The 27,493-nt window shown below is 42.4% G+C and overlaps 3 protein-coding genes across 5 annotated transcripts; 2 read left to right on the plus strand and 1 right to left on the minus strand.

Moving 5' to 3' along the window:
- Positions 1–2: 2 nt before the first annotated feature.
- rbfox1l (RNA binding fox-1 homolog 1, like) lies at positions 3–13,875 on the minus strand. 3 transcript variants are annotated; one of them, XM_086217181.1, is made up of 12 exons: positions 13,751–13,875; positions 7,260–7,496; positions 4,175–4,354; positions 4,040–4,093; positions 3,858–3,950; positions 3,704–3,773; positions 3,549–3,608; positions 3,324–3,459; positions 3,188–3,227; positions 3,034–3,104; positions 2,038–2,119; positions 3–1,947 (listed from the first exon to the last, which is right to left on the minus strand). In XM_086217181.1, exons 1-12 carry the CDS (start codon positions 13,835–13,837, stop codon positions 1,903–1,905), a joined length of 1,155 nt encoding a protein of 384 aa, XP_086073307.1. In that variant the 5' UTR covers positions 13,838–13,875; the 3' UTR covers positions 3–1,902. The 3 variants fall into 3 exon arrangements, with proteins under 3 accessions (XP_086073307.1, XP_086073308.1, XP_086073306.1); XM_086217182.1 differs by having other exon boundaries at positions 3,549–3,663; positions 3,699–3,773; XM_086217180.1 differs by having other exon boundaries at positions 3,704–3,950.
- Positions 13,876–15,017: 1,142 nt separating this feature from the next.
- rps9 (ribosomal protein S9) lies at positions 15,018–17,060 on the plus strand. Its single transcript, XM_086217183.1, has 5 exons — positions 15,018–15,058; positions 15,648–15,760; positions 15,877–15,999; positions 16,176–16,362; positions 16,803–17,060. The coding sequence occupies exons 2-5, from the start codon at positions 15,664–15,666 to the stop codon at positions 16,978–16,980; spliced, it is 585 nt and encodes a 194-aa protein (XP_086073309.1). The 5' UTR covers positions 15,018–15,058; positions 15,648–15,663; the 3' UTR covers positions 16,981–17,060.
- A 190-nt stretch (positions 17,061–17,250) lies between these two features.
- Positions 17,251–25,840, plus strand: mboat7 (membrane bound O-acyltransferase domain containing 7). The gene is made up of 9 exons (XM_086218317.1): positions 17,251–17,384; positions 18,481–18,560; positions 20,660–20,789; positions 21,327–21,453; positions 21,546–21,702; positions 22,104–22,299; positions 24,358–24,510; positions 24,601–24,777; positions 24,916–25,840. Exons 2-9 carry the CDS (start codon positions 18,485–18,487, stop codon positions 25,313–25,315), a joined length of 1,416 nt encoding a protein of 471 aa, XP_086074443.1. The 5' UTR covers positions 17,251–17,384; positions 18,481–18,484; the 3' UTR covers positions 25,316–25,840.
- Positions 25,841–27,493: the final 1,653 nt, after the last annotated feature.

Below are 27,493 nucleotides of genomic sequence, written 5' to 3' on the forward strand. Positions count from 1 at the left end.
TATTCCACAAGATCCAAGTAAATACAGTGAAATTTGACAGAATTTGGTCTATCGATGGATGCGCATGAATTTGGTGCAGAAAAGTTTGGGAGCCTCCAATCTAGAGGAAAAGTAGAAATATGTAAAGTAAATGTTGGAAACTATTAATGGAAGCAAGAAATAGAAAATAAAACCTTTAAGGACGGAAGGAAACCAGGCTTTGTTGGGTCTTGTAGGAGCTTTGTAAGTCCTCAGTGAGCAGAGGAGGCCAAATAAATAGCAGGAGTAGTAAAATGTATACGGGTGAAAACATGACAACATAGTTGTCCTTCCGTATAAATCCTTCAGCAAAAAAAACAAAACATTAATGCCCTATTTGGCCTGTCACACACACATCCTTCCTAAAGGACTGATTATCTTTATGACAGGAAAGCAAAGAAATAAGAGACAAACACACACAGCAAATGATGAGAAATAGAAATAAGGGAAACAACAATGGAAGGAGTAGAAGAGAAGATAACAGTTTATTTAGAGGTAAACACAGCAGCAAAGAGTGCAAGATCAAGAAGTCATTCAACAGTTCTGAGGAAGAAGAAGAAGGATAGAGGGGAAAAACAGCTACATTACAGGAAGTAACGCACCCTACATACTTGTTAAGCGGGACTGACAGCAGTGAAAGGTGAGAGAAGAAGGTCAGAAGGGTTTGAATCAGCTCAGAAAAGTAAAACATCCCTGGATGAGTGAAAGAGGTTCAAAGCTGCAGACGGTTAATCTCCGAATCTCCGGACAGAATAGTGGAAAATATAGTAAAGCTTTGCAAGATCACACGTACAAGATAACAGCTGGATGAACAGCTAGAACTGTGTGAGAGGTAGATTGTTTGCAAGTCAAACACTGATGAAATCCTGGATACAACCTTTAAATCAATGCTCTATCCTAAAAGCGTTTTCTTCGCCTTTCTGCTTTACTTTTCTGCGACTCCAGAATGCAGAAAGTGCAAGCCGGTTGCGTTTAGCATGAAGCTAATGGCATCCGACGGCTGACAAGAGCAACAGAACTACAGCGAATTATATTATTTAGGGTGTTTACAGCCTTACACTCAGGACTGCAACAGTACAACACTGATTTTGGCTAAAACAAGTCGGAGAGTTTGTAAACTGAGTTTTTCGGACAGATATGCTTGTCTGACTTCTTAAATTCTGAAGGTACAAAGAAGTGAAACAGTTGTGAAAAAGGTCATTGTGAGCTCAAAAATATCTATTAGTGAATACTCAGGGGAAAAAAAAAAAAAACAGTTCTTGGGTGTAGTATCACTTGAACTCTGCTATTATCACAAGGGGCCAAAAAGAAATCCAGAGACCAGTGTCACAGCTGCCTCTCCGTTAACTGGTTAACTGGTTAACTGGTTAACTGGTTAACTGAACAACGCAACCTGACTTGTAGGCTCACGCACACGCACAGACACACTTAAATAGAGAGATTTACCAAATCTTTTTCATCAAAAAAAAAAAGTCATTCAACAATGTACAAAATATTCCGTTTTTGTACAGTTTGACCCGTGAAAAACATCTCAGATATGAGTCACAAAAATCATTCTCACAGTATTTATCAACTAACCGTACTGTTAGCGATCTACCAGCCTCTTTAAAGAAAACACAATGAAACAATCAGTTTAAGGTTTTAAGTGACTGTCTATATATTACATAACATCCTCCTCCGTGGGTGTTTGTCAGTAGAAAGAGCAGAAAGAGGGTCCTGCAGTATTTACAGCTTCAGTCTGTTTAGTCTCTCGAGGAGAAGTTGTGATGGAGACAAGAGGAAAAACCGTTTCCACGTTTCCAAGGATTTAGGATCTCATAACCTGCCCTGCAGCGTCCACGGATCTCCAATCCAGGCTTCAAGAGAGACGTCTATGAACACGCCTCAGTACGGGGTGAAGCGGTTGTATCCTCCTCTGTACAAACTGGCCTGTTGACAGATGGAGGACGTCAGGTGGGAGCGCCGTCTGCTGCTCACATGTAACAAGATACTGCGGCTTTCCACAAAGACTCAACTCACCACTGTGCCGACTCCGTACGTCGGCGTTGGTCCTACTGAGTGGTGATAAGGATCCGCAGCAGTGGCATAAACTCGTCCGTATCTGATCAAAACAACAGAAGCAAAGGAAAAGTCTCAGGACAGCATCGAGTTCACAGTTAATTATCCCTGAAAAATAGACTATAAATTGGGTTTTTTTTCTTCCGCAGCCAAAATGTTGCCTATGAACAGTAAGGTTTAAAGATATTTTGTCAAAAAAATAAATGAATCCAGCTTGAAAAAAAAAAAAGGTTGGTTTGTATTTTGTGTAAAAGTGTAAAAACAGCATTTGAGAGGATCTATCTAACCGGAGTGTAAGGGTCTGTACATGAGAGCAACTTGTACACTCAAAACTAAGAATATTAGTTCACAAAAAAAAGACTGACAAATGTCAGAGGCAGACAGCCGCCAACCCTGAGTCTGGTTCTGATCAAGATTTCTTCCTTTGGAAGTTTTTCAGCTTCTGCTGCCAAGAATTGTTGGATCCCTAAAAATTTGTCACAAACGCTTGTGACCTTTAGTGAACTCCAACTTTAGATAGTTTGGATGGTGATGGCTGGGACATGCTTTTATATTTGTATTGTATTACCCTCAACCAGCTTCCAACCCGTGTGTGGGAAGCTGGTTGAGGGTAAGCTGGAGGCAACACAGGGAACTGAACCAGCAGCCTCCAAAGTTGCTAGGCAACAGAATACACCTGGGCACCAGTGTATTTGATTTCTACCAAGACTGTGAGCTCATAAATAAAATGATCTTCTAAATGGTTTCTAATTAGTGTGCAATATGGAGTAATAGTATTTCCAGTCGAATATTTTGGGGTCTAATACGGCCTTTTATGCAGTTAACTATATGTTTACGGTTTAATAAAAATTACACTTCTAATTTTAGTCAGATGTGATACAAAGTGTGTGTGTGTGTGTGTGTGTGTGTGTGTGTGTGTGTGTGTGTGTGTGTGTGTGTGTGTGTGTGTGTTCCTACCCGTCACTGTAGGTCGCTGCAGCAGCAGCAGAGGCTGACTGAGCCATTCTATAAGCTGCAGGGTAACCGCCCTGCACAAGAAAACATGAAATCACACACAACAGTGACAACAGGCAGTTTACTGAACGTAAGGAATGAAAGTGCTGCTACTCACGTAAACCTCTGCTCCATATAGTCCATCCTGATACACCACCCTGATGGAGGGTTGAGGTAAAACCATGGTGAATTGTTCTGCAGTTGATAAAATGATTGTAGAATAGATACTGGTACTTGGATTTGGAGAGTCTTACCCAGGATAGGCAGGGACAGCAGCAGGTGTGGCTGCAGCAGAGCGAATGGTGTTGTAGACGGCTCGACCTCGACCCCGCAGCGCAGAACCCCGGTAGGCCAAAGTAGGAGTTGCTACTGGGTATGGGAAACTGGCCACTGAACAAACAGAGAGGGAACAGAGGTAGGAATGCTGAATTCTTCACTCCAGATGATGTCGAAGCTCTGAGAGATGGAAGTTGACTCACCTGTGTAGAGTTCAGGTGCATACATCGCCCCCATGACAGGGTTGATCTTCCATCCAGAAGCTACAGGGAGAAAAAGAAAAACAACAAAAGAAACAATAAAGAAAAAAAATCTGACCTCAAATTTAAATGTGCAACAAATAAAAGTTATGCCTCACTTGAAATGTCTCCATTCACAAGAGGTGTTTGAGGCTTCTTGGTAACTACTCGTGCTGTGGCGTTATTAACCTGAGGACACAAAGGTGAGGATGAGGGACAGTACGTGCAAAATATCAACAAGGAAACAATAAATATGAAGAAAATCTCCTTCACCTCAATCTTCCTCCCTTCCACAATTGTCCCGTTCAGCTTTTCTCGTGCTCGGTCAGCCTCGGCGGCACTCTCAAAGGTGACAAATCCAAAGCCCTGCATGTTTGCAATGTCATACTGTTATTGGCCTTTAATCAGTAAAATGTGTCTCCATGTATCTCTGATTGTACTTCTGTGAGGCTGACCTTTGACCCCCTCTCATTGAATATAATCTCCACATCAAGGATCTTGCCAAATTGCTGAAAGAGAGAAAGGATTTTATTATCAATATACGAATAAGCATCTGATAGGTCGGTGTGTACATTAGGAGAATTTCCTACTCCAAACATCTGCCGGAGGTCTGGGTCTCTGAAGCGGAAAGGGATGTTTGAGACGTGGAGGCGTTTCGGTTGGGCTTTACCTGACCCCTCCTCCTCACTTCCACTTCCTGCTCCACCACCTGATGACACGGATACACTCAGAGACTGAGGGTCAGAGGTCACAGGGGCCAACGGATCCTCCTGACAGTGAGAGAGAACGAAAGAATAGAGAAGAGAGAAGAGCAAGCATGGATGGAGGGAAGGAGGACGACGTAAGAGATAAACAGAAACAGATGGAAAACAAAAAGATGGGGAAAGAGAGAGTCAGATGGAAAATATCTTAAAATCACTTAACTAATTCAGCAGAGAAAACATCAAAGATTGTGTGTAAAACTGCGTAAGCATTACATGGCATTAGACAAAAGTCATTTTCATGAGGTCAGGTGATCCAAACCAAGTTCAAAGAGCATTCAACAACCAGTGATCCCTCTCAGGCAAGTGTGAGGAGGCGTGATAAGTGCTCCATTTTAGTGAGGCGTCTTTGAATTCATGCCTATTAATAAAGATTGCACATCTGACAGTCTTACAGTTAAATTAAATCAACCAGCTGTGGACAAGAGAAAGATTATAACCTCACTTTTAAACATTATCCTTTCTGAGCAGCCGCGACAAACTAAAACCATGTTATGAGGAAGTTCACCTGATTTAAACTGCCCCATGCAGAACAATTCCAAAACTAATGTGCCCAAACAAAAACATTCACTTTCTCACAATGCACCACGATGCTAGTGTGTGCTCGTATATGTGCATGTATGTGTGGGGGAACCAGCATCATCAACCTTTGCAAAAGAAAAAAAAGATGTAAAGAAGTATAACTTTCTACGAGAGAAGCAAATCAGTGAGCTTCAGCAGTGAGGGAGACAGGAGGAGCAGACTGCATTAAAAATATTTGTAAAAAGCAAAGAAAAAAAATTACGGATATGTGAACATGGAGTGGAAAAAAAATTAATTGCAGGAGTGAAAATGTGGGTATTAGCGTTCTAGTATCAGACAGTGAAAGAGGCCTCAGTGCAGCAATGAGGGATAAATTTAAACCAAAGTCAACAAGGCAAAGAAGGTGTGCAAAAAGCTTGAAAAAGAAGACAGTGTGGGGGAAGGCAAGGGGGGCAAAAATCAAAACTGAACGTTCCAAATGGGTCAGTCTGGGGTCAAGGTGCTGCGTGGGTTAAAGGTCGCGTGTCAAGGGGCATTATTAATACTTTTGGGATGGACAGAAAAGAGGAGGGGGCACATTCGCTCAGGGAGCATAGTACAAATAAACATACACAATCTACTGTAAAACAGAGCACTGCCTTTTGCTGACTACTGCATCTGCCCACCCACACAAACACCCACACACACACGCACACGCACGCACGCACGCACGCACGCACGCACGCACGCGCGCACGCACACACACACACACACACACACACACACTCCACAGTGGAGGGGAACAGGGAGAAAGAGTTGGGTGGTGGTGTCATGTCACGATGCAGAATTGTGTTCTGGACCTGTGAGATATTTGACAGGGGGAAAGGGGGTCATCTGGTCAGCCTCCCCCTTTGACCACCCCCCATTCCACGGCGGCGTCTCAACTTTCCCCCAGCATGGAGCCTTGTATGTCAGGGGCTCTAGTAATAAAATATATAGACGGGGCCACAAAACACCATTTATGAGAGGAGAAGTAGAGACGAGCTGCAGCAGCAGGATACAGAGCCACAGTGGACGTTTGCATGTCATTGTATCTTTACTACACTGTAAAAAAAAAACAACAAACAAACAAAAAAGTCACCTGAAACTTCTATTAAAAAGTGGGGGAAAAAATCAGCCAGTTCAGTTAGAATTATTTCAGCCTGTTGAAATCAACATTTAAAAAAAAAAGCCTCCAAAACAAAAAAAAACAACACAGCTTTATCTGAGGGCACAGTGGGGCTACAAGCTATATGCTAACATCAGAATGTTAGCATGCTCACAATGATATGTAGGTAACTGAGCTGAGCAGGAATGAGCATAAAACCCACAAGTAGTTCAGATTGTTGAATGTCTGGTTCCCTCATCTCAAAATCAGTGGTGTCTTTGGTTCTTTGGATTGGTTCATCATCATACCGGTGTGAAGCTGGTAGCATGATGTTAGCTTTGTTCCTCTAACAACTGAATTTATGCTTCAGAAAGTAACCAATCAAGATCCAATGTAAAATTCCATTGGCGTTTTAGCTGAGGGAACCTATGGCGAAGCTAACTGCTGGTATGTCAGCATGCTAACATCCTTTAATCAGCACTAATCACAGAGTACTGTTGAAGGTCAATGTCTGGATGTTTGGATGTGTTTGATCACAAACAAGAGTATGGAACAGATTTAACACAAACATTTTATTCTGAGTGGGACGTGACTGTGTTTCCTGACAGGACGAGCATAAGCGGCCTTCCTTCCCCCTGCTGGTGCAGAGCAAATCTTGCCTCGTAAAAGTGAGTTGACCACCTCCTCTGGGCCGGTCTCAACCAAATTATCGGTCACTAATACAAGATATTACTGTACAATATTCAACAACAACAACAACAAAAACCACCTGATAAAATAAAACAGAGGGAAACAACTGATTTAACATATCACCTTCAAGTAAATTCTTTCATTTTTCTCAAAGAAAGTATGACAACATTTTGTCCAAATTAACACATAACTATTCAATTGCAATTCATGTTTTCACTTAAATAAGCAAAGCAGAAAGTAGGCCACTCTTAGAACATGAATTCCTTTTATATTCTCTGCATCATTAGGCTGTAATTATCAGGACCAGAGTCTACAGAGATGATCTGTTCCATTGCCAGCGAAAAAAAATAAGGATTTATTTTCAACAACAAACCCCCTCTCAGCTGTCCCTCCACTGACTCCTTCCCATACATGGATGTAACAGAGGAGCGAGAGCTCTAAAAATAGAAGGAAACTCTGGCCGTGTTCCTCTGATAGCAGATATGGAGGAACTACCTGTAAGGGCCTGTTGTCACATTAACTCACTGAATGAATGCAGATCATTTTTACTGGAGCATGATGCCATTAACAGCTCACCGTGTTGCTGGGCACCAGGGTCTCGGCCCCATCGTGCTGTGGCCCCTGATACACTCGCAGCTGGGGGTGCTCAGGGTACTCTGTACTGGGATGTGCAGATGTATAATCAATAGGTGGTAGTCGGCCTGCTGGAGTTGGTGGACCCTGACCTGGTGGGGGGTAGGAGGGAGGCGGGGCGTAGACCTGAGGCAGGGCAGGGTCACCGCTGCCAGGGCCAGCCTCCTGGGCGGGGCCTCCCTGAGAGAGGAGAGGGTGGGGTAATAGTTTTATTAGGTCATCAGATGTATGAGCTGTAAATAAAGTAGACATCAGATTGTAGTGCTTTTTCATAACAGTGCTTGAATACACATGAATTTCACTTAGAGTCTGTACAACACAACAAACACATGCAAATGATATGAGCTCATTTAAAGTGTCAAAGTTTCTAAATCATACTATGAAGCACATCTAACCATTACATTTGAAATGTTTCAATTTGTTTCAGCCAAAATGTGCATAAAACCTATCAGGACTCTAATCATTAGAGCTGTAAATATTGCCTGATCGATTGTTGGTAAATCAATTTAATACTAATCAAAGAACTGTTTCATTATTAATTAATCGTTGATGTCAGTCTGATTGAAAAAAAATGAGGCACAAAACATGCCCTCTAGCTTCTGAAAGATTCCTGCTTTTCTTTGTTATATGTCATTTTTATTTTCAACTTTCACTGCTGGATCATTACCTAAATAACACATTTAAAGACATCACATTGGCCTCGAGGAAATTGTGTATTTTTTACTATTTCTTGATTTTTCTTCAGCCTGACTATGCTGCTTTTCAATATTTAATGTCTTTACAAAGGTTCTGTTCTGGGTTTTAGATGAAAATAACAAACTTGTACTTTGCGACATTTTATGACATATAGTGGATTTTAGATCCAGTCCATAGAGCACAGTTTTGCTCTGGGAATACTATTCTCTCATGAAATACAACACCGTGCAAACAGCCTGATTTAAAGCCCCTCGGTGCGTCATTGACAGAGTCATGAATACACTGACAGCAAACACTGATCCGACACGCAGAGGCAGAGTTGAACAATCCCAGAGTCAAGATCTAAAAGCATTGTCTTACCCCGTCACTGCATTCCTCCAGCTCTGATGCCTGGTACATCAACTGCTGCATGTTTTAATGCCAGCGGACCACCCGCCCACCGCACCATAAGTTCTACTCATCCACCAATCAAATCAAATGATCCCAAAAGCAAAAGAGACCAGGGGGCCACAACAGCTGTGGTCATCTGTAACTGTCAATTACCCACCCGGCTGTCACTTCATCCACACCCAACATACACACCCAACACACACACACACACACACACACACACACACACACACACACACACACACACACACACACACACACACTTAGACACACACAGAGCAGACAGCAGACAGAACCCTCTCCCATGAAGATGAAGCCTCCTTCAGTGGCTCGGCAGTGTGTCCCACTAAGAATGCCATGTTTGAGTGGCCAGCGTGAAATATACCTTTGAGATAGCATTCTTGAAGAACGGGACGGTTCACGTCACTGACCTCAATTTTTGAGGATGTATTAACAAAGGAGGCATCAAATCCCACTTTTGTGATGCACAAATTGAACTGATTGTTTTCAAAACCAGTAATAAGCCTTCAAGTTTTTATGCAGATTGGATTTGGAAAAACAGCAGTCTTGTCTCAAACTCTGCTCCTCCAAAACTTTGATTAGAAGGACTGGGACTTGTTTCTGTGTTTTGAAGTGTAGTTCCAAGGTTTTGAACAACTTGAAGGGACAGGAAAATGTTTCCATTTCAGGACAGTTATATGCTAGCTGGAGTTACTACTATGAAGGGTTTATATTCAACATAAATATTGTAAAAAACAAACAAACAAACAACAAATGTAGATTAATTCCCTGTCTAAATGTTTCAGTGGTGGTTCGACGTGGCCCAATAATTTCCTAAAACATTTTGTGTTATCCCCCCCCCCCCCCCATTCTCTTATTCACCTGTATGTTGTCATGTCTGGCACCATTTTAGAAGATTTACACAAACAAAGAGGGGAGATCATTTATTAAACCTTGAAAATCTTGAAAGTTACATCCAGGAAAGTCCCAAGATTAAAATTTGATAGCAACAATACGAGCCTGCATATCCCAACAGTGAATGCTGCTGCCTGCTTTTCTCTCACCCGGAGCAGCATCAGCACGCTCACTCAGGTTAAGAGGAGAACATTCACAGCAGACCTGTATCGGCGTGTCAGTTTACCAGTAAAATGCCACCATTAACTTTGTCAGCCAGCTTTAGGATTTAGCAGGATCTGTGTATAATTAAATACTCTCTCTTCTGTCATCTGATAAAGTCTCATGTATCTCCATCAGCTGTCAGCGCCCGGGTGTGAGAAACTGGAGATACGTGGATGTAGATGAACAGGGAGGAACTGAGGATTGTGGGTCAAAAGCTTGTCCATTCACTGAAATACTCTACTGCTCGTTTTTTATTTGATGAAAACCCCCGTAGAGCCGGGAGTTCTCTAAAAGTGACGAACGCTTAAAATGTCCTCTTTTGGTTGTGCAAGCTACCTTTAGAAGTTCTCCTCGTAACTCCAAGAGGACGTTCCATTTTAGTTGTTAAGAAGCCTTTTGGGAGCCAAAGAAATTGTTCCCAAATGGTTCTTGTCAGGTGTACGAAAGCAGTCCCTTTTGGACTTTTGAAGAGAAAATGTGTAGGGGACGCCATACAGGATGTTCCCTCTAGTTCTCAGTGTGATCCCGCAACATTTACTAAACAGGACCGACCTGTTTGTTTTCTGTTTAGTTGAATGATTTTCATCACGTGAGAGAAAACGTTAACCTAAAATATTCCCTGAAAATCCACCAAATAATCTCCCCCTAAACAATAAAGAACTCCACATCTTTACTGTCCAGGAACAATCTGGGAATGTTATAAGACAACGTCCTTCGTAAGATATTCTCAAAACATTCATTTTCTAGCAGCATGTGAGCTTCATAATTAGGTTTAACGATGTGCCTGGCTAGTGGTTGTAGAACCTGAGTAGATTTAAGGCAAGCGCAGAAGTCTTTGTCACATCTGATGACAGTACAATGTTTATTTGCGCTCTTTGAATAATCTAAAACAATAGTCTTGACATGACAACCACTCCAGAGGCCAGTCTGCAAATTAGACCAGGAGATGTAAAGCCTGTGAACTGCTCAGGGACAAAGGAGACACCTTGTGTCCATTAAACTTCATCTCAAAGACAATGCTTCTTTTTTCCACAAAAAAAGGGACATAGACCTGTGAGAAGGATTGGTGCCATCACATCTGCTCCAGTATGTGACTTCCACAAGTGTGACGTGGAACCAGAATCCTTCAGTTACCACTAACACTGGGAATATATATTTCACTGTGCCGAGGGACATCATGTGTCCAACAGTGACACTTTTGAGTTAAAAAAGACTGTGAATTCATGGATTCTGTCTTTTTTGATGAGGGGGGTTATGATAAAATGTCATTTAGTGAGTTTTAATGGGAAAATCTGAACTGAAAAACACATCAGACTCCAATTATTCTGAGTAGAGAATACGAAAACTCTTAAATCTTGTCAGGGTAGGATTTTTGATAACAAATAATATATACAAATTGAAATCTTTGCTTGGAAAGAATTCCCCGTGTTCGATGGTACCAACCTAACTCTGGAAAGTACGATATCAGGGGGGATTTTCCAAGATTGCGACTCAGACTCCACCGTGTCTGTGGTAAAATGTTTCCAGACGTGTCTTTTATCTAAAAACAAACAAGAGTCTGACTGTATCAAAAGCCCCTCACAGATAGAACGTACAACATGAACACAATCCATCAGACATCACACCTCACTTGTTCTTATTCCCACCGACTGTAACTACCGGCCACTGACCCTGATTCAGTATCACACTGTCAGCAGACATGTTGTCCCCCTTTCCTCCTTGCAGGCTTTTTTGGATTCCCATTTGTTCCTTCTTTCTCTACTCTCCCTCCTCAACTGTCAGCTAGAGGTCAGAGGTCAACAGCTTCGAGCCAGGTGTCGGCTGGGACAGCTGCCACAAGATTTAAACACAGGCGACGTTGACTGCAGATGTGGCCTTTTAGCGCCGTCCAAGTCACAAATGTTAACAACATGCCTCTTAAATGTAACTAAATATTAATATATTTTCATCCGTTCTTCACACCCTCTTCAGGTTCCTTTTAAAAATACTTTATAAGATGGTTTGTGCTTTTATTAGATGACCAAGGAAAAAGAAAAGATACCTGATCTCAGCTTAAAATAAATGAGAGCTTCTGAACTTTTTCTCAAACATGATGAATTAAGCCTCTGCAGGAGAGGGATAAACCTCTTCTTTTCTCAGCTTGTAGCAAGTTTAAGATTTTAAAACGCTCCTTTTCTTGTCTTACGGCACACATCTTAAACTGTTTTAAAAACTCCAAAAGAGAATTTGATCAGCTTTAAACTGAATGTGAACTATCACATCAATTTGTCTGATATTGTAAATTTGTTAAATCTCTGCTTCATTTTTTTTTTCTTATCTCAGAGAAGCCAGTGAGCTCAGAGACACATTGCCTGCTTTTCTTGAATTTCTGTTATGACTGTTATTTTGTCTGTCTGCTTTGTTTGTCATGGACTTTTTCTTTTCTTTTCTTTTTTTGCTCTCTATGTTTCTGAAAGTAAAGGGTGGAGGAAACAGGTCAGAATTCAATAATCTCTAAACAATAAGATAATTTATTTCTGATGGTAATGGGGAGGAAGAGGAGCCTGACAAGGAACCAGTTCAGTTTGGAGAACCAAACATCTCTTAAAACTTGAAAAAATTGATTTAATAAACCAAAAAAAGGTGTCCTCAGACTGAGAATTAGAATACTTCTGGAGATATTAGGTGACAAAACATTGATGAAAGCAATTTGATACCTTAAATAACAGAAAATATATTTAAGGGCAAGTATCTCATCCCTTAAGAAATCATTGTCCAACGATGTCATCACAATTTTCCTTAAATGATTTAACAAAGGATTAAACACATTTGCAGCAGTATGAAAGCTTTAACTATTGTTCCATTATGACCAAACCAGTGGTTAAAACTAAATTAGATTGTTACTGTGGTTCCAGTCCCTTATAATGAAGATTCAATATTGTATAATCATGTGACTACTATACTCAATCTGACAGCTATTTGCTATCTAAATGGACAACAGGCACCTATTTTAAGTAGATTGCAGAAAACAAGACAGGCGATAGAATCTCCTGTGATTATCTGCTGTGGAGAGGAGGCCTAAAAATACAGCTGGTGAGAAGCAGAGAGGCAAAGGTAGAGAGACAGAGATACCAGATGCATAGTGGAATGTGTCAGGGACACTTGGACACACACACACACACACACACACACACACACACACACACACTAGTACACTCTGCTGGCATCACACTTGTAAACTAAAGATAACTACACGTGTCCTTACTATTAAACAAATATGATCTTCTGCGATCGGAGTTCAACTCCTACCAGGCCTGAGTTGTTATTCCTCTCATTTCTCCTGTGCAGTCAATATTTACCAACATCAAACAATTCGGTTAACTGATTTGGACGCAAGATGGGATTAATTAGCTTGAGAAAATAGAAGTTCTCTGGTATATTCAGCTGAAATTACAGTTTTCTAGATGCCTTACTGGAGGCTAAGAACAAAACAAAACAAAACCTGGCCATGAACTATCTTTAAAAAATAACTGAGAGCTCTAAAAGAATTGATTAAAATTGCAAACAGAAGTCTTCTGTTTTCCCTTAAGTCTCCCACAGACTGTGTGCAGGCTTTGTGTATATACTTTAACACTCTAAACCTGTTTAAAGTTCCCAGTTTCAGAAAATCTATAAGAAATCAAATTGCACTTGTATCGAAGTATGTTTTGGACCTTAACCGGCCGTCACAAAATAAAGAATTTTAAACATAACAAACAGAAATTCAGAAGCTACAGAAATTTTGTGCCTATTTTGATCTTGTAGATCTGTAAATGAATGATGATGGCTGAATAACACGGGAAACAATTTAGCATTAAGCATCTACACATCTCTTCTATTGAACCACAGAAAATCGAGAAAATGCTCAGAGGAACAGTGAAGAATAGCTCATGTGTTTTTATGTGTATGTTCCATTCTACAAGCTATGGATATCACTTTGACTTTTAAGTCAAGGCCTCTTATTTCCTGTCTGTGAATAATGAATCATTATCTAACAATATTCAAATACTTCATTTTAATTAAAACCTCAAAACTCCCAGCTGTCTAAGTGTGTGTGTGTGTGTGTGTGTGTGTGTGTGTGTGTGTGTGTGAGAGAGAGAGAGAGAGAGAGAGAGAGAGAGAGAGAGAGAGAGCAAGAAAGAGAGAGAGAGAGAAACTCTTACATAAGAGAAACTGAGAGAAGATTTTGGAGTTTTGATAAGAGACTTTACCTGAACTATGCTGGGGTAGCATGTGGTTGTCTGTGGGTAGACAGGCAGTCCATAAGGCTGGAGAATCACAGTGGGTGAGGATAACATAGCCCAAAAACCACACAGAAGGAGACAGGGAACGGTGGAAGATGGGAGGAAGAGGAGAAGGAGAACAGGGGTAAAGGAAGGGTTGATGTTTCCTGAGGAGAACACGCAGTCTGGCCAGAAAAGAAAGAAGAATCCACAATGAAGAAACCAGAAGATCCAAGAGGGTGAGGGAATAGAAGGTTCTGGCCTCTCTTAACCTTGTCGATGAGTCAAACAATACAGAAGAAAACTCCAGAAAATGACCAACGTCCTGTCCAGAAAAGACAGGATATAGACCCGTGAAACAAAAAGCAAGTGAGCTTCTGTTTGTCCATCAGTTGATCATGTAGCCTGACGGACAGAAACACATGCTCAGGGTCCCGTTTCAGAAAATTATAAATAGTCACCAGTGTCCTTCTCCCTGAGTTTACCACCTTACCACCCTCACGCTGGCCCACGTTGTCATGAAAGATTTCTCGATGCTTCGTACTTATGTTTATGATAAAATTAACCTCAAAATAAACCAGCCTCTTAGTGTGGGAGGGCAGGTCATGTGACATTGTCTTCAAAATACAAACTAACGGCTGAGATTATGATTCAAAATCAGGAATGTGACAACAATACCGTCTTGAACATCTGTGTTGAAGTGAAATCATATTGTTGGTGTCACACAGAGTTAAAATATCAAGTTTTCATCAAGGAATTTACAGAGATGACGATAGTCATGAAGTAATAAAGTTGTACCCTTAAAATAAGTAAAGAAACTTCAACTTTAAGACATCAAAATGCCATTTAAGACCAGGATTGACTTTGATGAACAGTTAAGAAAACAAGAAAATGACAATGTAGGAGTGCATCATGTTATTTTAACATTTTAAACTTTTGTAGATTACATTCACTTCTTTTTTTTGATAAAAACCTGGGTGAAGAGTGTTTGCAGTTCACAATTTAATACTTAAATGTACCAGTCTGATATAAATATATTAAAGAGGAAAGCGCAGTTCTCCTTTTTTAAATGTAATGGGATTAAAAACAAAAGCTAATCAAGTAAATTTTACCCTCGAAAAAAAATTGGCATTTGTCATTTTTCATTTTCACCAACAGAGCGCGATAACGCCAAAATCCTCATTTCCGTTTGGGCGGTGAGAGGCATGATGGGACATGTAGTGCCCGCCATTATCCTATAAAATTATGAGAACTGCCTTTTACTTCCTCTTTACTGCGCGAGCCTGAGCCAGTCAGGTACGAGTCAGGTCCTCCGATCAAATTTTTAACAAAAACGATTTATTTTTGGCTTTCAAGCGCACGAACTCTCAGTGTCTGTGAGAATAATATCGACCGTAAAAGAACAGACGTCTTTCGCCGGACGTATCGCTTACTTTCGGATGGTTTAGTAAAAGCTAATTCGGCTAAGCTAATGTTAGCTTGTCACATGAAGCAACGTGGTACGGAGCTGTTGCGGCCTACTCGCATGCATATACTTAACAATTTGCCACGGCCTCTTGAGTGAAAGCTTATCATTGCTGTAAACCCAAATATTTAAAAGTTGAATATGTCATTATGATGCTACTGTAACATTTTTCTAAATGTCCGGAATACGTTGTTCCATAATTGTAGGCTTGATGTTATGCCGTATGTCATAATTATGCATATATGATGTGCACACATGTATGTCATTCAGTCAAAGAATGGTTACAAAGATCTCAACATTTCCATCAGGAAATTTTTCTTCATCCAGAGACAAACTTGGGATGTTGTAACCCTCTACAAATATGTGCATGTCACCCTTGAAAATATTGACTTACGGGGACTTAATGTTTCTGACTTGCAGGCACTATTAAGCTGCCATGCCCGTTGCCAGGAGTTGGGTTTGTCGCAAGACATATGTCACCCCTCGTCGTCCCTTCGAGAAGTCCCGTCTCGACCAGGAGTTGAAACTCATTGGTATGATGTGATTTACACACAGATTTAAATGAAATCTTTGTAATAAGTCGTCGCTCTCCTGTACAGCCCATGAAACTGATTTAAGGTTTTGACCATCACCCGCTTTGTCTTCCCAGGTGAGTATGGGCTGAGGAACAAGCGTGAGGTGTGGAGGGTTAAGTTCACCCTGGCCAAAATCCGTAAAGCTGCCAGAGAGCTGCTTACTCTGGATGAGAAGGACCCAAAGCGTCTGTTCGAAGGTGTGTGTTTATATTTGATATAGCAGATATGATCAGTGTTTGCCTATGATTTAATTATCAACTGTCAGACTGCCTGTGGTGTCAAGAATTCCTCGTCAATGAGGCTAATACAGTTCTCTGTTTTGAAGTCTTCAGACGTTGGGTGTTTTTAGTGAAATTTGGTTTGTGTTTTCCAGGTAATGCTTTGCTCAGGCGTCTGGTGAGGATCGGTGTACTGGACGAGGGTAAGATGAAGCTCGATTACATCCTGGGTCTGAAGGTTGAAGACTTCTTGGAGAGGAGGCTGCAGACACAGGTCTTCAAGCTTGGACTTGCGAAGAGTATCCACCATGCCCGTGTCCTTATTCGCCAGAGGCACATTCGGTAAGCAGAAGCCCCTTTGCAACAAGGACCAAATATTGAAGTGTCGTAAGCCTTGAGAAACCCTGAATGCTTCCTCTTTCATCAGAGGACCACATGGCTGAGATCAGTTTAACATTTCATCAAGGTCACTTCGGTATCAAAGCCGTATACCTTGTCAGTAAACATTGCCCTGAGCCAATCCTGCCAAGGAGTGCTTGGACTGTGCCGCTGTGGTGTTGTGGCTGTAGGTAGGTTTGGATTGCACCTCGGGCAATTGAAGTATCTCTACACCTTGTTTGGTGTGATACACAAACTTCTAAGGCTGATGATTTAAAGCTATATTCATATTTCCTGTGATGTCACGAATTCCTCGTCAATGAAGCCTGCAGGAAATTTATGATGCTCCTGACCTGAAACTTAGAATATTTCCTTAAGGGCTTCTTCAATCTTTATATTTGCAGTGTGCGCAAGCAGGTGGTGAACATCCCATCCTTTGTGGTTCGCCTGGACAGCCAGAAACACATTGACTTCTCCCTGAGGTCTCCATACGGCGGTGGACGCCCAGGCCGTGTAAAGAGAAAGAACACCAAGAAGGGCCAGGGTGGTGCTGGTGGAGCTGATGATGAAGAGGAGGATTAAGAAGGATGTCATCCAGGGAGTGTATTCTGATGCTTCCTGTCAAGTCAAATTTTCAATAAAAATATTTGGTTTGACCAGAACACTGAGTTGCCAGTTGTGTATTTTTGCTGTAACATTGGTGCCAAAGCTTATGAGAAACAAACTTTTTTTTCCCATGACAGTGAGAAAACTTGACTCACTTTCTAATCCCCTCCCATGGGGGTTTAGGAAGTGTTTTTAGCTTGAGCTTTCCTCTATAGTTTCAACCGTACACCCCCCTGCAAAGTGACAATGGAACAGTCCATCCGTGCAGGGTGGAGTCATCAAGTAGGGAAGTGGTGATTCCAATATGTGCTAGCGGCGTCGATGCAGGCAATTCTGGGTTTGCGACAAGCTGTCCCAACACGGTGAATTGACAGTGTAGTGTAAGTAACTCAAACTTCATATAAGCAACCACAGAATTATGGTTTTACCGTCGCTAGTCACGAGGCTGAAGAGCTAATACTTGCTAATGTTAGCGATGCTGGCGCAACCCAACGCAAAGCTAGTTCACTGACACCACGGTCGGTTTACATCTACCGAACATTGTATCCACCTTTTGTTGTCTCTGATAATGAGTTAATGTAATGGTGCAGGCGATGTAGTTTCTGTTTAAATCGAATTCCAGAATGGGTGTTTGCTCCTGCTTAAAGTCTGACAACTGGAAGCAGTTTGTGTGCATCTGCGAAACCTTGTGTAACTTCAATTCGAAAGATTATGTCTCAATGGGAACAACTGAACTTTATCACACAAGTTTCGCCCTGAAATACACATGTAATGTAGTGAGCAGTGTCGCCCACTCACCTGTACCTGAGCTCGCGTTAGCTGTTGCCCCTCACATTCCTCAGGCATGTCTTTACTCTCACACACCTCACCGGAACCAAGATCCACGTTACAAACATTTTTGTCTTCTATTTGCACAGGGGGATGTTGAGAAACAGTCTTACAATTTATATTTCCTGCTAATTTACGGTAGAATTAACCTGTTAGCCTTTTCAGGACAAATAGTACATTTCTGGAACGAGATTCAGAGAGAAATGATGGACAACATTAATGAATATATGCTTCTAATATGCTATTAAGATTTCACATTTCATAAAGATGCATCCTAATTCTCTATAAAACCATTCTTAATGTTTGTTACCCGACTCTGCAACTGATGTTTGAACAGCTACCTATAGTTAATACAGTATAAAGAGAACTTCAAGGTTATTGTTGTCTTAGTAGGTCCTCCCTTGTTTGCAAGGTCTATTTTCACCAGCACTTTTATTAGCTAGTCTTTGTAATATTACATTATTTAATAATAACAACATCCTTTTAACACATTGTAAAAAAAGAGATTTATTGTGAGATTATTGGCCTCCCAGAGGTTGGTTGTTGTATTGATGTGGATTTTGATTTGTGTGCATATTTTACAAATATTAATTTGTGATAAGTTATAGTTTAAGTTTCGTGAGTTGACCTGTGTTTCTGTACTAACAGAGCGATGTCTCCCGATGAGCTGGTCTACCTGGGAGTTCTTGCTGCTTCCATCCCAGTTGGATTCACTTTCCGTTACCTCAGTGAGTATTTTTGTCTGCTAAGACACCAGCCTACTTTACATGTATTCAAAACATCGCCATCGTCGTCCTCCTCCGCTTTATCCGGTGGGTCCAGGTCGCGGGGGCAGCAGTCTCAGCAAGGAAGCCCAGACTGCCCTCTCCCCAGCCACTTCAATCAGCTTTTACGGGGGAATCCTGAGGCGTTCCCAGGCCAGCCGAGAGATATAATCCCTCCAGCGTGTCTTGGGTCGGCCTCAAGGCCTCCTCCCAGTTGGACATGCCTGGAAAACCTCCCGAGGGAGGCGTCCAGGAGGCATCCTCACCACATGCCCGAACCACCTCAACTGACTCCTCTTGACATGGAGGAGCAGTGGCTCTACTCTGAGTCCCTCCCGAATGACTGAGCTTCTCACCCTATCTCTAAGGGAGAGCTCAGCCACCCTGCAGAGGAAACTCATTTCGTCCGCTTGTATTCGCAATCTTGTTCTTTCGGTCATTACCCAAAGCTCTTGACCATAGGTGAGGGTTGGAACGTAGATTGACCGTTAAATCGAGAGCCTCGGCTTTTAGCTAAGCTCCCTCTTCACCACAACAGACTGGTTTAGCACCCGCATCACTGCGGACGCCGCCCCAATCCGCCTGTCAATCTCCCGCTCCATCTTACCCTCACTCATGAACAAGACCCTGAGATACTTAAACTCCTCCACCTGAGGTAAGACCTCCCCCCCGACCCAGAGTGGGCAAACCACCCTTTTCTGGCTGAGGACCATGGCTTCAGACTTGGAGGTGCTGATTCTCATCCCAGCTGCTTCACATTCGGCTGCAAACTGTCCCAGCAAGAGTTAAAGGTCATGGCCCCGATGGCGCTAAGAGGACTCCTCCTGGAACTGTCACCTTATCGTGGTGGAGGAGTTTGAGTGCCCCAGTGACCCTAGGAGCTATGCTGTCGGGGGCATTTTACCCCTGGTAGGGTCACCCAAGGCAGTTAAGCAACTCCACAGTGGCAGAGGCCCGGGGGTGGATGAGATCCACCCTGGGTATCTCAAGGCTCTGGATGTTGTGGGGCTGTCTTGGCTGACACGTCTCTGCAACATTGCGTGGACATCGGGGGCGGTTCCTTTCAAGTTGCAGACTGGGTTGGTCGTCCCTGTCTTTTAAGAAAGGGGACCAGAGGGTGTGTTCTAACTATTTGGGGATCATATTCCTTAGCCTCCCTGGTAAGGTCTACGCCAGGGTACTGGAGAGGAGGGTCAGGGCGATAGTCGAACCTCAGATTGAGGAGGAGCAGTGTGGTTTTCGTCCCGGCTGTGGAACCATGGATCAGCTCTTCACCCTCGCGAGGGTGCTGGAGGGGGCATGGGAGTTTGCCCAACCAGTCCACATGTGTTTTGTGGACTTGGAGAAGGCTTTCGATCGTGTTCCCAGGAGCATCCTGTGGGGGGTACTCCGGGAGTATGGGGTGGATGGCCCTTTACAAAGGGCCGTTCGGTCATTCTACCGGAGGAGCGAGAGTCTGGTCCGCGTGGCCGGTAGTAAGTCGGACTTGTTCCCAGTGAGGGTTGGACTCCGCCAAGGCTGCCCTTTGTCACCGGTTCTGTTCATAACTTTTATGGACAGAATTTCTAGGCGCAGCCGGGTGGTGGAGAGGGCCGAGTTTGGTGGCGGGAGGATGTCGTCTCTGCTGTTTGCGGATGACGTAGTATTCAAAACATGATCAGCCAAATTCTTCTGGCTCTATTCATAGTCTGAGTGACCAAGGCTGACTAGACTGTGGATTTCTTTTTTAATTAAAAAAAAAAGATTTAATGAAACAGGATATAATCTAGGTTTTAACTTTGTTGACATTCAGAGGACAGACAGCCAACAAAGGTTTTAGTTTTCACATCAGTGAACAGCTTCTGACTGCTATCATTCATATCCTGCTATGTTTCTAGCTGGAGACTGAACTGTTACTTGGATGATGTAGCATCTGTACAGTAATGCCCAATGTGGTATTGCAAGGAATATGGACGATTAATCCAAGTGTTAGACTGGTGTTCATGCGTGTTTTCTCTGCGCAGTTTGGCTCTGTGGTCAATTATTGCAGCTACTAAAGTCGTATGATTTTGTTTTCATTCCAGGCCCTTCAGTGAAGCAGGGGGTCGCTCTGCTTCTGGGTCTGTCTGTTACCATCGCTACGTGTCATGTACACACTATCCACTCCCTGGTCACAGTGATTGGAACATGGATTATTATCAAAAGCAGCTGGCGGTGAGAGTCAGACCATGTTGTCACATCACGATCAGACTGACTGACACACAGACAACCAGAGCAGAAGTCACCACAGTAGGCCTGCAGCTAACAGCTGTTTCACCTGTCACTCATTTAATCTATTTTTGTGGCAAACACATGTAGGAAGTCTAAGACATATTCAAGACGATATCACTGCAAAAATCAGACAAAACTGAAAACTAGCTGATGTCAACACATTATTTTAGTGCAAGTTGTGCTGCTCTTATGTTATTTTGGATAATTATTAAGTTATTTATTATTAGACATTAAATGATCTGCCTCCAAAACATAACTTTGTCACAACTATTGAAAACATATACAAAAAGTGCATGTTTACGCATATAATCTCTCTATAGATATGACGAATATCAGTCAAATATGCAGTTAGCAGAATTTTTTACTGTCTAATATTGTTATTGGCTCCAAAATTCCCATAATGCTCTGGTCCTGTTCAGCAGGGGTAGGCCCTCTGCAGATGTATCATGTGAACTGGGAAACATTTGCTTCTGTCCACAGACATGCCCCTGCTTTGAGTCTCGCCTGGACCTTCCTCTACCTCCTCTTCTTCCGGCTGGTCACTTGGTTTGGTCTTCCCCCACCAACACCTTTTGCTAATGCCATCCAACTTCTTCTCACTCTCAAAGTAAAGAAACTTTTATAATCGAGATATCAGTGGAAAATCCATGACTGCAGTTTTGTTTTTTTACAATTTATGCACCTTTGTTTTCAACTCAGATGGTGAGTCTAGCCAATGAGGTGTGTAGTTTCCACATGGAGAAGAAAAAGGAAGTGAGCTCCTTTGCCAAGTCGTCTGTGACTGGTTGCCTGTCTCAGGAGCCGTCTCTCTACGATATTGTGTCTTACAGCTACTGCTATGTTGGTATCATGACCGGTAAGTCTTGGAGGAGGAAGTTGTTTCACTTTTTCAGAAATCGTCTGTGACGTTTGTGTGTGAGCTGTCAACACTCACAAATGTTGCTGATGTTAATTTGCTTTGCATGAATTTTAACTGTTGTCTCTCTTTGTCTCACTCACTGCTTCTTGTCCTATATTGTGTGAGTTCATATCATTTTCAGAATCATTTAAAACTACTTCCTGTAGTAAACTAGCTCTCCTCGCTTTGTTTTTACTCCCTTCTCCATCCCACCCTCTCATCTTTTGAACCACACTGCCCCCTACTGTTCCCTTTTCTGTTCAATTTCTCCTACATTGCCCTAATTATCCATGTTTGTCTGTCTCTGTCTTCTCAACTTGGCCTTTATCCCTTTATCTCATACCTGCATCTCTCTAAAGGTCCATTCTTTCGCTTCCAAACGTACATTGACTGGCTGAGGCAGCCCAGCCCGCTGGCACTGCCCGGCAGGGTGCCGTGTCTCCAGCGGTTGAAGCTGGTTCCCGTTTATGGAGCTCTCTTCCTGGCCGTGAACTCAGTCTTTCCTCTGGGTTATGTTCGCACCGAGGAGTTCCTGGATCAGAACTTCTTCTTCAGGTGGGCATGCATCAAGGGCTTTACAGCAATGACTGCAAAAATCCATTATCATCAAGAAAAAGGGTGGAACAATTTAAGTGACAAAATCCAACAAAACTTATGGATTACCTGCTTACATATTTACTTTAAGTCGTTAATAAATGGGGGATTCTAGTTTATTTATTGATGTTTGGAAAGTTTACTATCATCGCAGACAAGACAGTTTCTCTTTAATTTATTGTGATGAAAGAAAAAAAGCTCTTGAGCAGATAGAGAGAACAATGGGTGTCTCACGTGGCTTCATCACGTCATGATGAAGTTTTATCAAGATAAATTAAAACTGAGTCAACTGTCTTGGAGCAACTGCTTGTATATTTTCTGAACTCATCTCAGACTTCTTGCCATTATCTGAGCTAGGGCTGTAGCAATACACGAATCTCGCGATACAATACAATGCACAATATTCAGCTCACGATACAGTTCGATACACTTACATCCTTTTAACAAAGTGATTTTGGTGACATCTTGTGAGTGTTCCATTGACTTGGATTGAATTAACTGAACTGAAAGCATCAATTACACAAATATGGCTCTGACTGGCAGCTTGCAAATGCTGGACAAAATGAATCAAAGATGTGGTGAGAAAATTAGTTTCATTTATTGAGTCGAGTTTTTCGTTTAGCTTGATGAGCGAAAAAGAAAAGACGGATGTCGTTCTCCAGAGAGCTCGAGCGGGAGTGATTAGTAGGTCAATTGCTGCGTCCGAATTGCCAAGTAGGTCGCAGAGTAGGTCGTGGCCTGTCCGAAACCACAACTGGCTCGAGTAGCAACATACTTCGCAACCTAAATTCCAGCCTAAACACGTCCACATTTTCAGGTGCATCCTACGGAGTTACCTATGGCCCACAATGCACCGCGGACTTCTTCTTGCTCTAAAAACTTGTGGACGCGCAAGCCAAGTTTGCGCCACCAACAGTCTCCCATTCTTATGCAACACGAACATTTAAAGTCGTTGTTGATGACTAAAGGCGTGTTCACACCAAACGCGACGTGTGTGAGCACACCTTTACAGGTGCGTTGATGTGCTTAATAATTGAGAATGAGTGAAAGTTGCGTTCAGAGTGGAGTGCAGTACGACAGCCAGGCCAGCAGGTGGGGCTTTCGTTGGTGCTGTCTACCTATTTGCGGTATCTGTGCTCTGCCAGCAGAGGTCGTGCTTGACCAATTTTATAGGGTCTCTGAATGGTACCGCCGTTTTTAGGATGTAGGAGTTGGCTGTAGCGGTAGGTCGTAGCAGTAGGACGTAGGTTGCCACTTGGCAATTCGGACGCAGCAAATGTTTCCTCAAAGCTGCGCGCTTGTGCAATCGCGCACCGCTCGCACATTCTCATCGCACAGGAAAATCTATGCAGCAAAGTGCGGGACACAGGGGATTTGAATGGGGTTTAATGTATCAATACTGGCGGCTGAAAAATCAATACTCTCTGGGGAAACAAAATATCAATATATATATCGCAGAATCGATAAATTTGCTCAGCCCTAAGTCAAGAGTCAAGGCTGGCACAGATGTGCACACCGCGTGAGTAAGAGGAAAGAAATCAAATGTCTTCCCATCTTCCCTCTCCTTTACGAACATTTTTATTCTTGTTTTCATTTTTACCCATTTATCTTAATGTGCTAAATAAATCAATTACCTCATTCATTAATGCTACACTGTATCAAACTTAATATTGCTGATTAAATCTGGACTCCATTCAGAAAACAAGCATTTTAGAATTTGTACGCTTGTGCTGATCAGCATCATGATCATGATGATTAGTTTGGCATTATTTTGATGCTTTTATCACAATTAAATCACAGTAAGATCAAAGTTGGAGGTGGCAGTCGGTTAAGACACAGTTCCTGCCATTGTCGCCACCGCTGTTCCTTTGTATGTCCTCTGGATGGTGTTACAGACCGGGTCATAGTGACATTAATTCTGTCTGAATTCAGGGGTGAATGTCTCAGTGAAGCAGGTGTTTGTTTGGATGGAAATGAATCATCTACCTGAGTTCTCTCTCTCTCTCTCCCTCTTACCAGGTACTTCTACATGATAGTGGTCTTCTTTGTGTTCCGGATGCGTTTCTATGCGGCGTGGTGTGGCGCTGAGGCTGGTTGTATCAGTGCAGGTCTCGGCTGCTACCCAGAGAAGGCGCTGTGTAAACCTGGAGGAGGACCCACCGTCAACTACAGGTACCTCTGATGTTGTTGCTCCATGTGAATGATTTTAGAGAGCTGGTATGAAGATAATTTTATATTCTTCATTTAATTGTTTATGATCAGTCCTGATCCTGCCACCGAGGAGAAATATGACTTTAAAACCATTCAGAACATCGACTGCTACAACACAGACTTCTGCGTGAAGGTGCGACATGGCATGCGCTACTGGAACATGACGGTGCAGTGGTGGCTGCATCACTACATCTACCCCAACTCCCCCTTCAAAGCCTACACACTCAGGTAAGCATTCAACAAAGACAATATATGCCAGTAGTGTCTGCTCTTGCCTGTTTAAACTTCTTTTGCGCTCACATCACACTTTATTCCACAAACCCTTCGTGTCATGTCTGACTCCTCTCTCACCTGTGTGACTCTCAGAGCAGGCTGGACCATGTTCATCAGTGCCTATTGGCACGGTCTACATGCTGGATACTACCTCTCCTTCCTCACCATCCCCCTGTGCATTGCCGCTGAGTCGGCCATGGAGGCGTCAGTCCGAGCTAAACTGAGCCCTCGCGGACAGAACATCTTTGACTGGATCCACTGGTTCTTGAAGATGAGAGCCTACGACTACATGTGCATGGGCTTCGTGCTGCTGAAGGCCTCTGACACCATCAACTATTGGACGTCCATCTACTTCATCATGCACATCATCGCAATCTGCTGCATCATCGTGGGCAGGGCCCTGAAGGGAGGGAAGAGGGAAGGGAAGGAGGAGAAAAGAGAGGGACAGAAGATAGATGACATTAAAGACAAACCTGAAGAAAAAAAGGACTGAGTGGAGGGACAGTCGACTCAAGAAGCCGTTGGATGTTTCTGGGGACATGAGGAGGAGTCACTTCAAGACTTTAGTTTCTGATGTTGTACCATCATTGTTTTTAGCAACAAAAGTCATTCGAGTCCAACAATATTTCTCATGGGTAAAGTCACAAAAATACAGTCATCAAGGCAAATATCAGAAATCAGGAGACCGTGTGAATCCAGGTCAAAGGTCACCGCAGGAGATGTTAACTTGCTCATGCACATCAAAGAACTGTGAACACTGGTAAAGGAATACTTGAGCTTGATGAATGTACAGCGGTGGACTGATGCAGTTCAAAGGATTCATTCAGTTCTCTCATCAGTGCATCTGCCTATCCAGAATATAAACAGGTTAAAGGGTGAGTGGAACGAGAAGAAGCTTAAATGTCATTATGCACAAGTAAAAGTGGAGAAGTGTCCATCAACACCTCAACATTCCAGGGCATTCTGTCTAAATTTGAGTAAATTATGAAAAGAACATGTCAAAGAATCCAAAGAACAATTCCAATTTGGATCTTGTTTTAGTACCTTGATGTTTTTCTTGTCAAACACCATTTGAGTACCTTTTATAAATTCCTTTGTATGCTGGAAACAAACTGCAAAAGTAGCTCTGCAGCACCGTCCCTCCACATAAAGAAGAAACCCAAGCATCACGGTGCCAAGACATTTTAAGTAGAGCAACCTGAGGAAGCAAAGCAAGATCCAGATTACATGTACTTACCTTATTACTTCTTTCAGGTACTTAAATGTTTAATGCCCTTTCAGCATTCTAAAATTGATTCAAGCTAAAAACAAAAACCCAACCAATTCTGTTCTTTGGCTGATTTGCAGTGTCTAAAATGTTTCTCTGTTTGACCACAGCAGTAAACAGACATCTCTAAAGCAGTCGAGTGGAAAATGTGTACGTTTACAGTTTGTTCACTGCCAGCACATCTGTACTGCCATCAAGGACCATTCAGGCTTGAGGACCAAACAGCTGGTGCAAAAGTCACAAGTTTCACATAACTACAAGCTGCCAAATCCAACATGAATGACAGCACAGTGACGGGCTGCATATCATTATTGAATGAAGTTGTCTTCTCATATAAATTCACTTTATATCACAGCTGTGCAAATGACAGCGAACTCCACAGTGAGGTCACAGTGAGGTCAGAGTAATGAACTACGGGTGCATGTTGCTGAGGTTGCCGACAGTTTTCATACCAGGTGCATTCGCTTCTCTAAAAGCAACCACAGAGAAGTTCACCCTCGTGGCTGCTCTCCTCCTCAACCCTTCATTTCAAATGGGAGATGTTTTACAAAATAAGTCATTTGTTAAAAAAAGAAGAAGTTTTAATTCCTTTTATGGGTCAAAATAGTGGTTTCTACAACATCAACTACTGCCAAGACGCACAACCGAGGAAGAGAAAACACTGAAAGTGAACAAAAACTCCAGCACTTACAGAGAAGGACAGCCATATTGTTTGTTTTTTTGGGGGGCTTCAGGGTCACTCTGAGGAAACCCGCCAGCTGAAATAACAGAGCTCTTAATTCTGCTAAGAGACATGATCGTAACAGTTTTTGTGCAACATGGTGACAGAACCTGGTGTTGCAACCCTACATGTAGAACATTTAATCAGTTTTAAAATTAAAACTCATCCTCAAATGCGTGTGGCTTACAGAAGCGTTTTAAAGGCTCGCTGACCTGTCCCAATCTGATGCTTCTGCCAAATGTTCATGTAATATGGGATAAATTCATCACAGCACAGCATGGACATTCAGAACATTTGCTCCCTGTCGCTCAATTCTCCGCGAAAACAGCAGAACATCAAGGCCATGAGAACTGTTGCAGCCTGCTGTGCGTAGTTGTTCAAATGTATCTCATAATGTGAAATACAAATGTTTGTTTTGTTGGTATTTTTGTGAAATATCATCCATTGTTTTAATGCCCGCATCCTTTCATGTGTTTTGTGTCTCTTGTCTCACAACTGTAACACTCCTCCCTGCTTTGGGTTGCATATAAAGCTCATCCACATCAACAGTTCTGATCAAATGTCTTTTGTCATGTTGATACTTGATTATCTGATGATAAAATGTATTGCCTCCTCATGTAATGCATCAATAGAAACCTCGCTGTAATTTTTTTTTTTTTTACATTTCACATTCTTTCAACTGA

The sequence above is a fragment of the Aulostomus chinensis genome, chromosome 11 (genome assembly GCF_037954235.1).
Source record: "Aulostomus chinensis isolate RoL2024-O1b breed Wild chromosome 11, RoL_Achi_v1.0, whole genome shotgun sequence".
Lineage (NCBI taxonomy): Eukaryota > Metazoa > Chordata > Actinopteri > Syngnathiformes > Aulostomidae > Aulostomus > Aulostomus chinensis.

Coding starts and splice junctions, on each gene's coding strand:
- rbfox1l (XM_086217180.1), bottom strand. CDS start 13,837: ATGTTATCCTCACCCACTGTGATTCTCCAGCCTTATGGACTGCCTGTC. Junction 4,094..4,174: donor ACCTCCGGCAGATGTTTGGA/GTAGGAAATTCT, acceptor TCTCTCTTTCAG/CAATTTGGCAAGATCCTTGA. Junction 3,951..4,039: donor TCAATGAGAGGGGGTCAAAG/GTCAGCCTCACA, acceptor GCAAACATGCAG/GGCTTTGGATTTGTCACCTT.
- rps9 (XM_086217183.1), top strand. CDS start 15,664: ATGCCCGTTGCCAGGAGTTGGGTTTGTCGCAAGACATATGTCACCCCT. Junction 16,000..16,175: donor CCCAAAGCGTCTGTTCGAAG/GTGTGTGTTTAT, acceptor TGTGTTTTCCAG/GTAATGCTTTGCTCAGGCGT. Junction 16,363..16,802: donor ATTCGCCAGAGGCACATTCG/GTAAGCAGAAGC, acceptor TTATATTTGCAG/TGTGCGCAAGCAGGTGGTGA.
- mboat7 (XM_086218317.1), top strand. CDS start 18,485: ATGTCTCCCGATGAGCTGGTCTACCTGGGAGTTCTTGCTGCTTCCATC. Junction 22,300..24,357: donor GATCAGAACTTCTTCTTCAG/GTGGGCATGCAT, acceptor CCCTCTTACCAG/GTACTTCTACATGATAGTGG. Junction 24,511..24,600: donor GGACCCACCGTCAACTACAG/GTACCTCTGATG, acceptor GTTTATGATCAG/TCCTGATCCTGCCACCGAGG.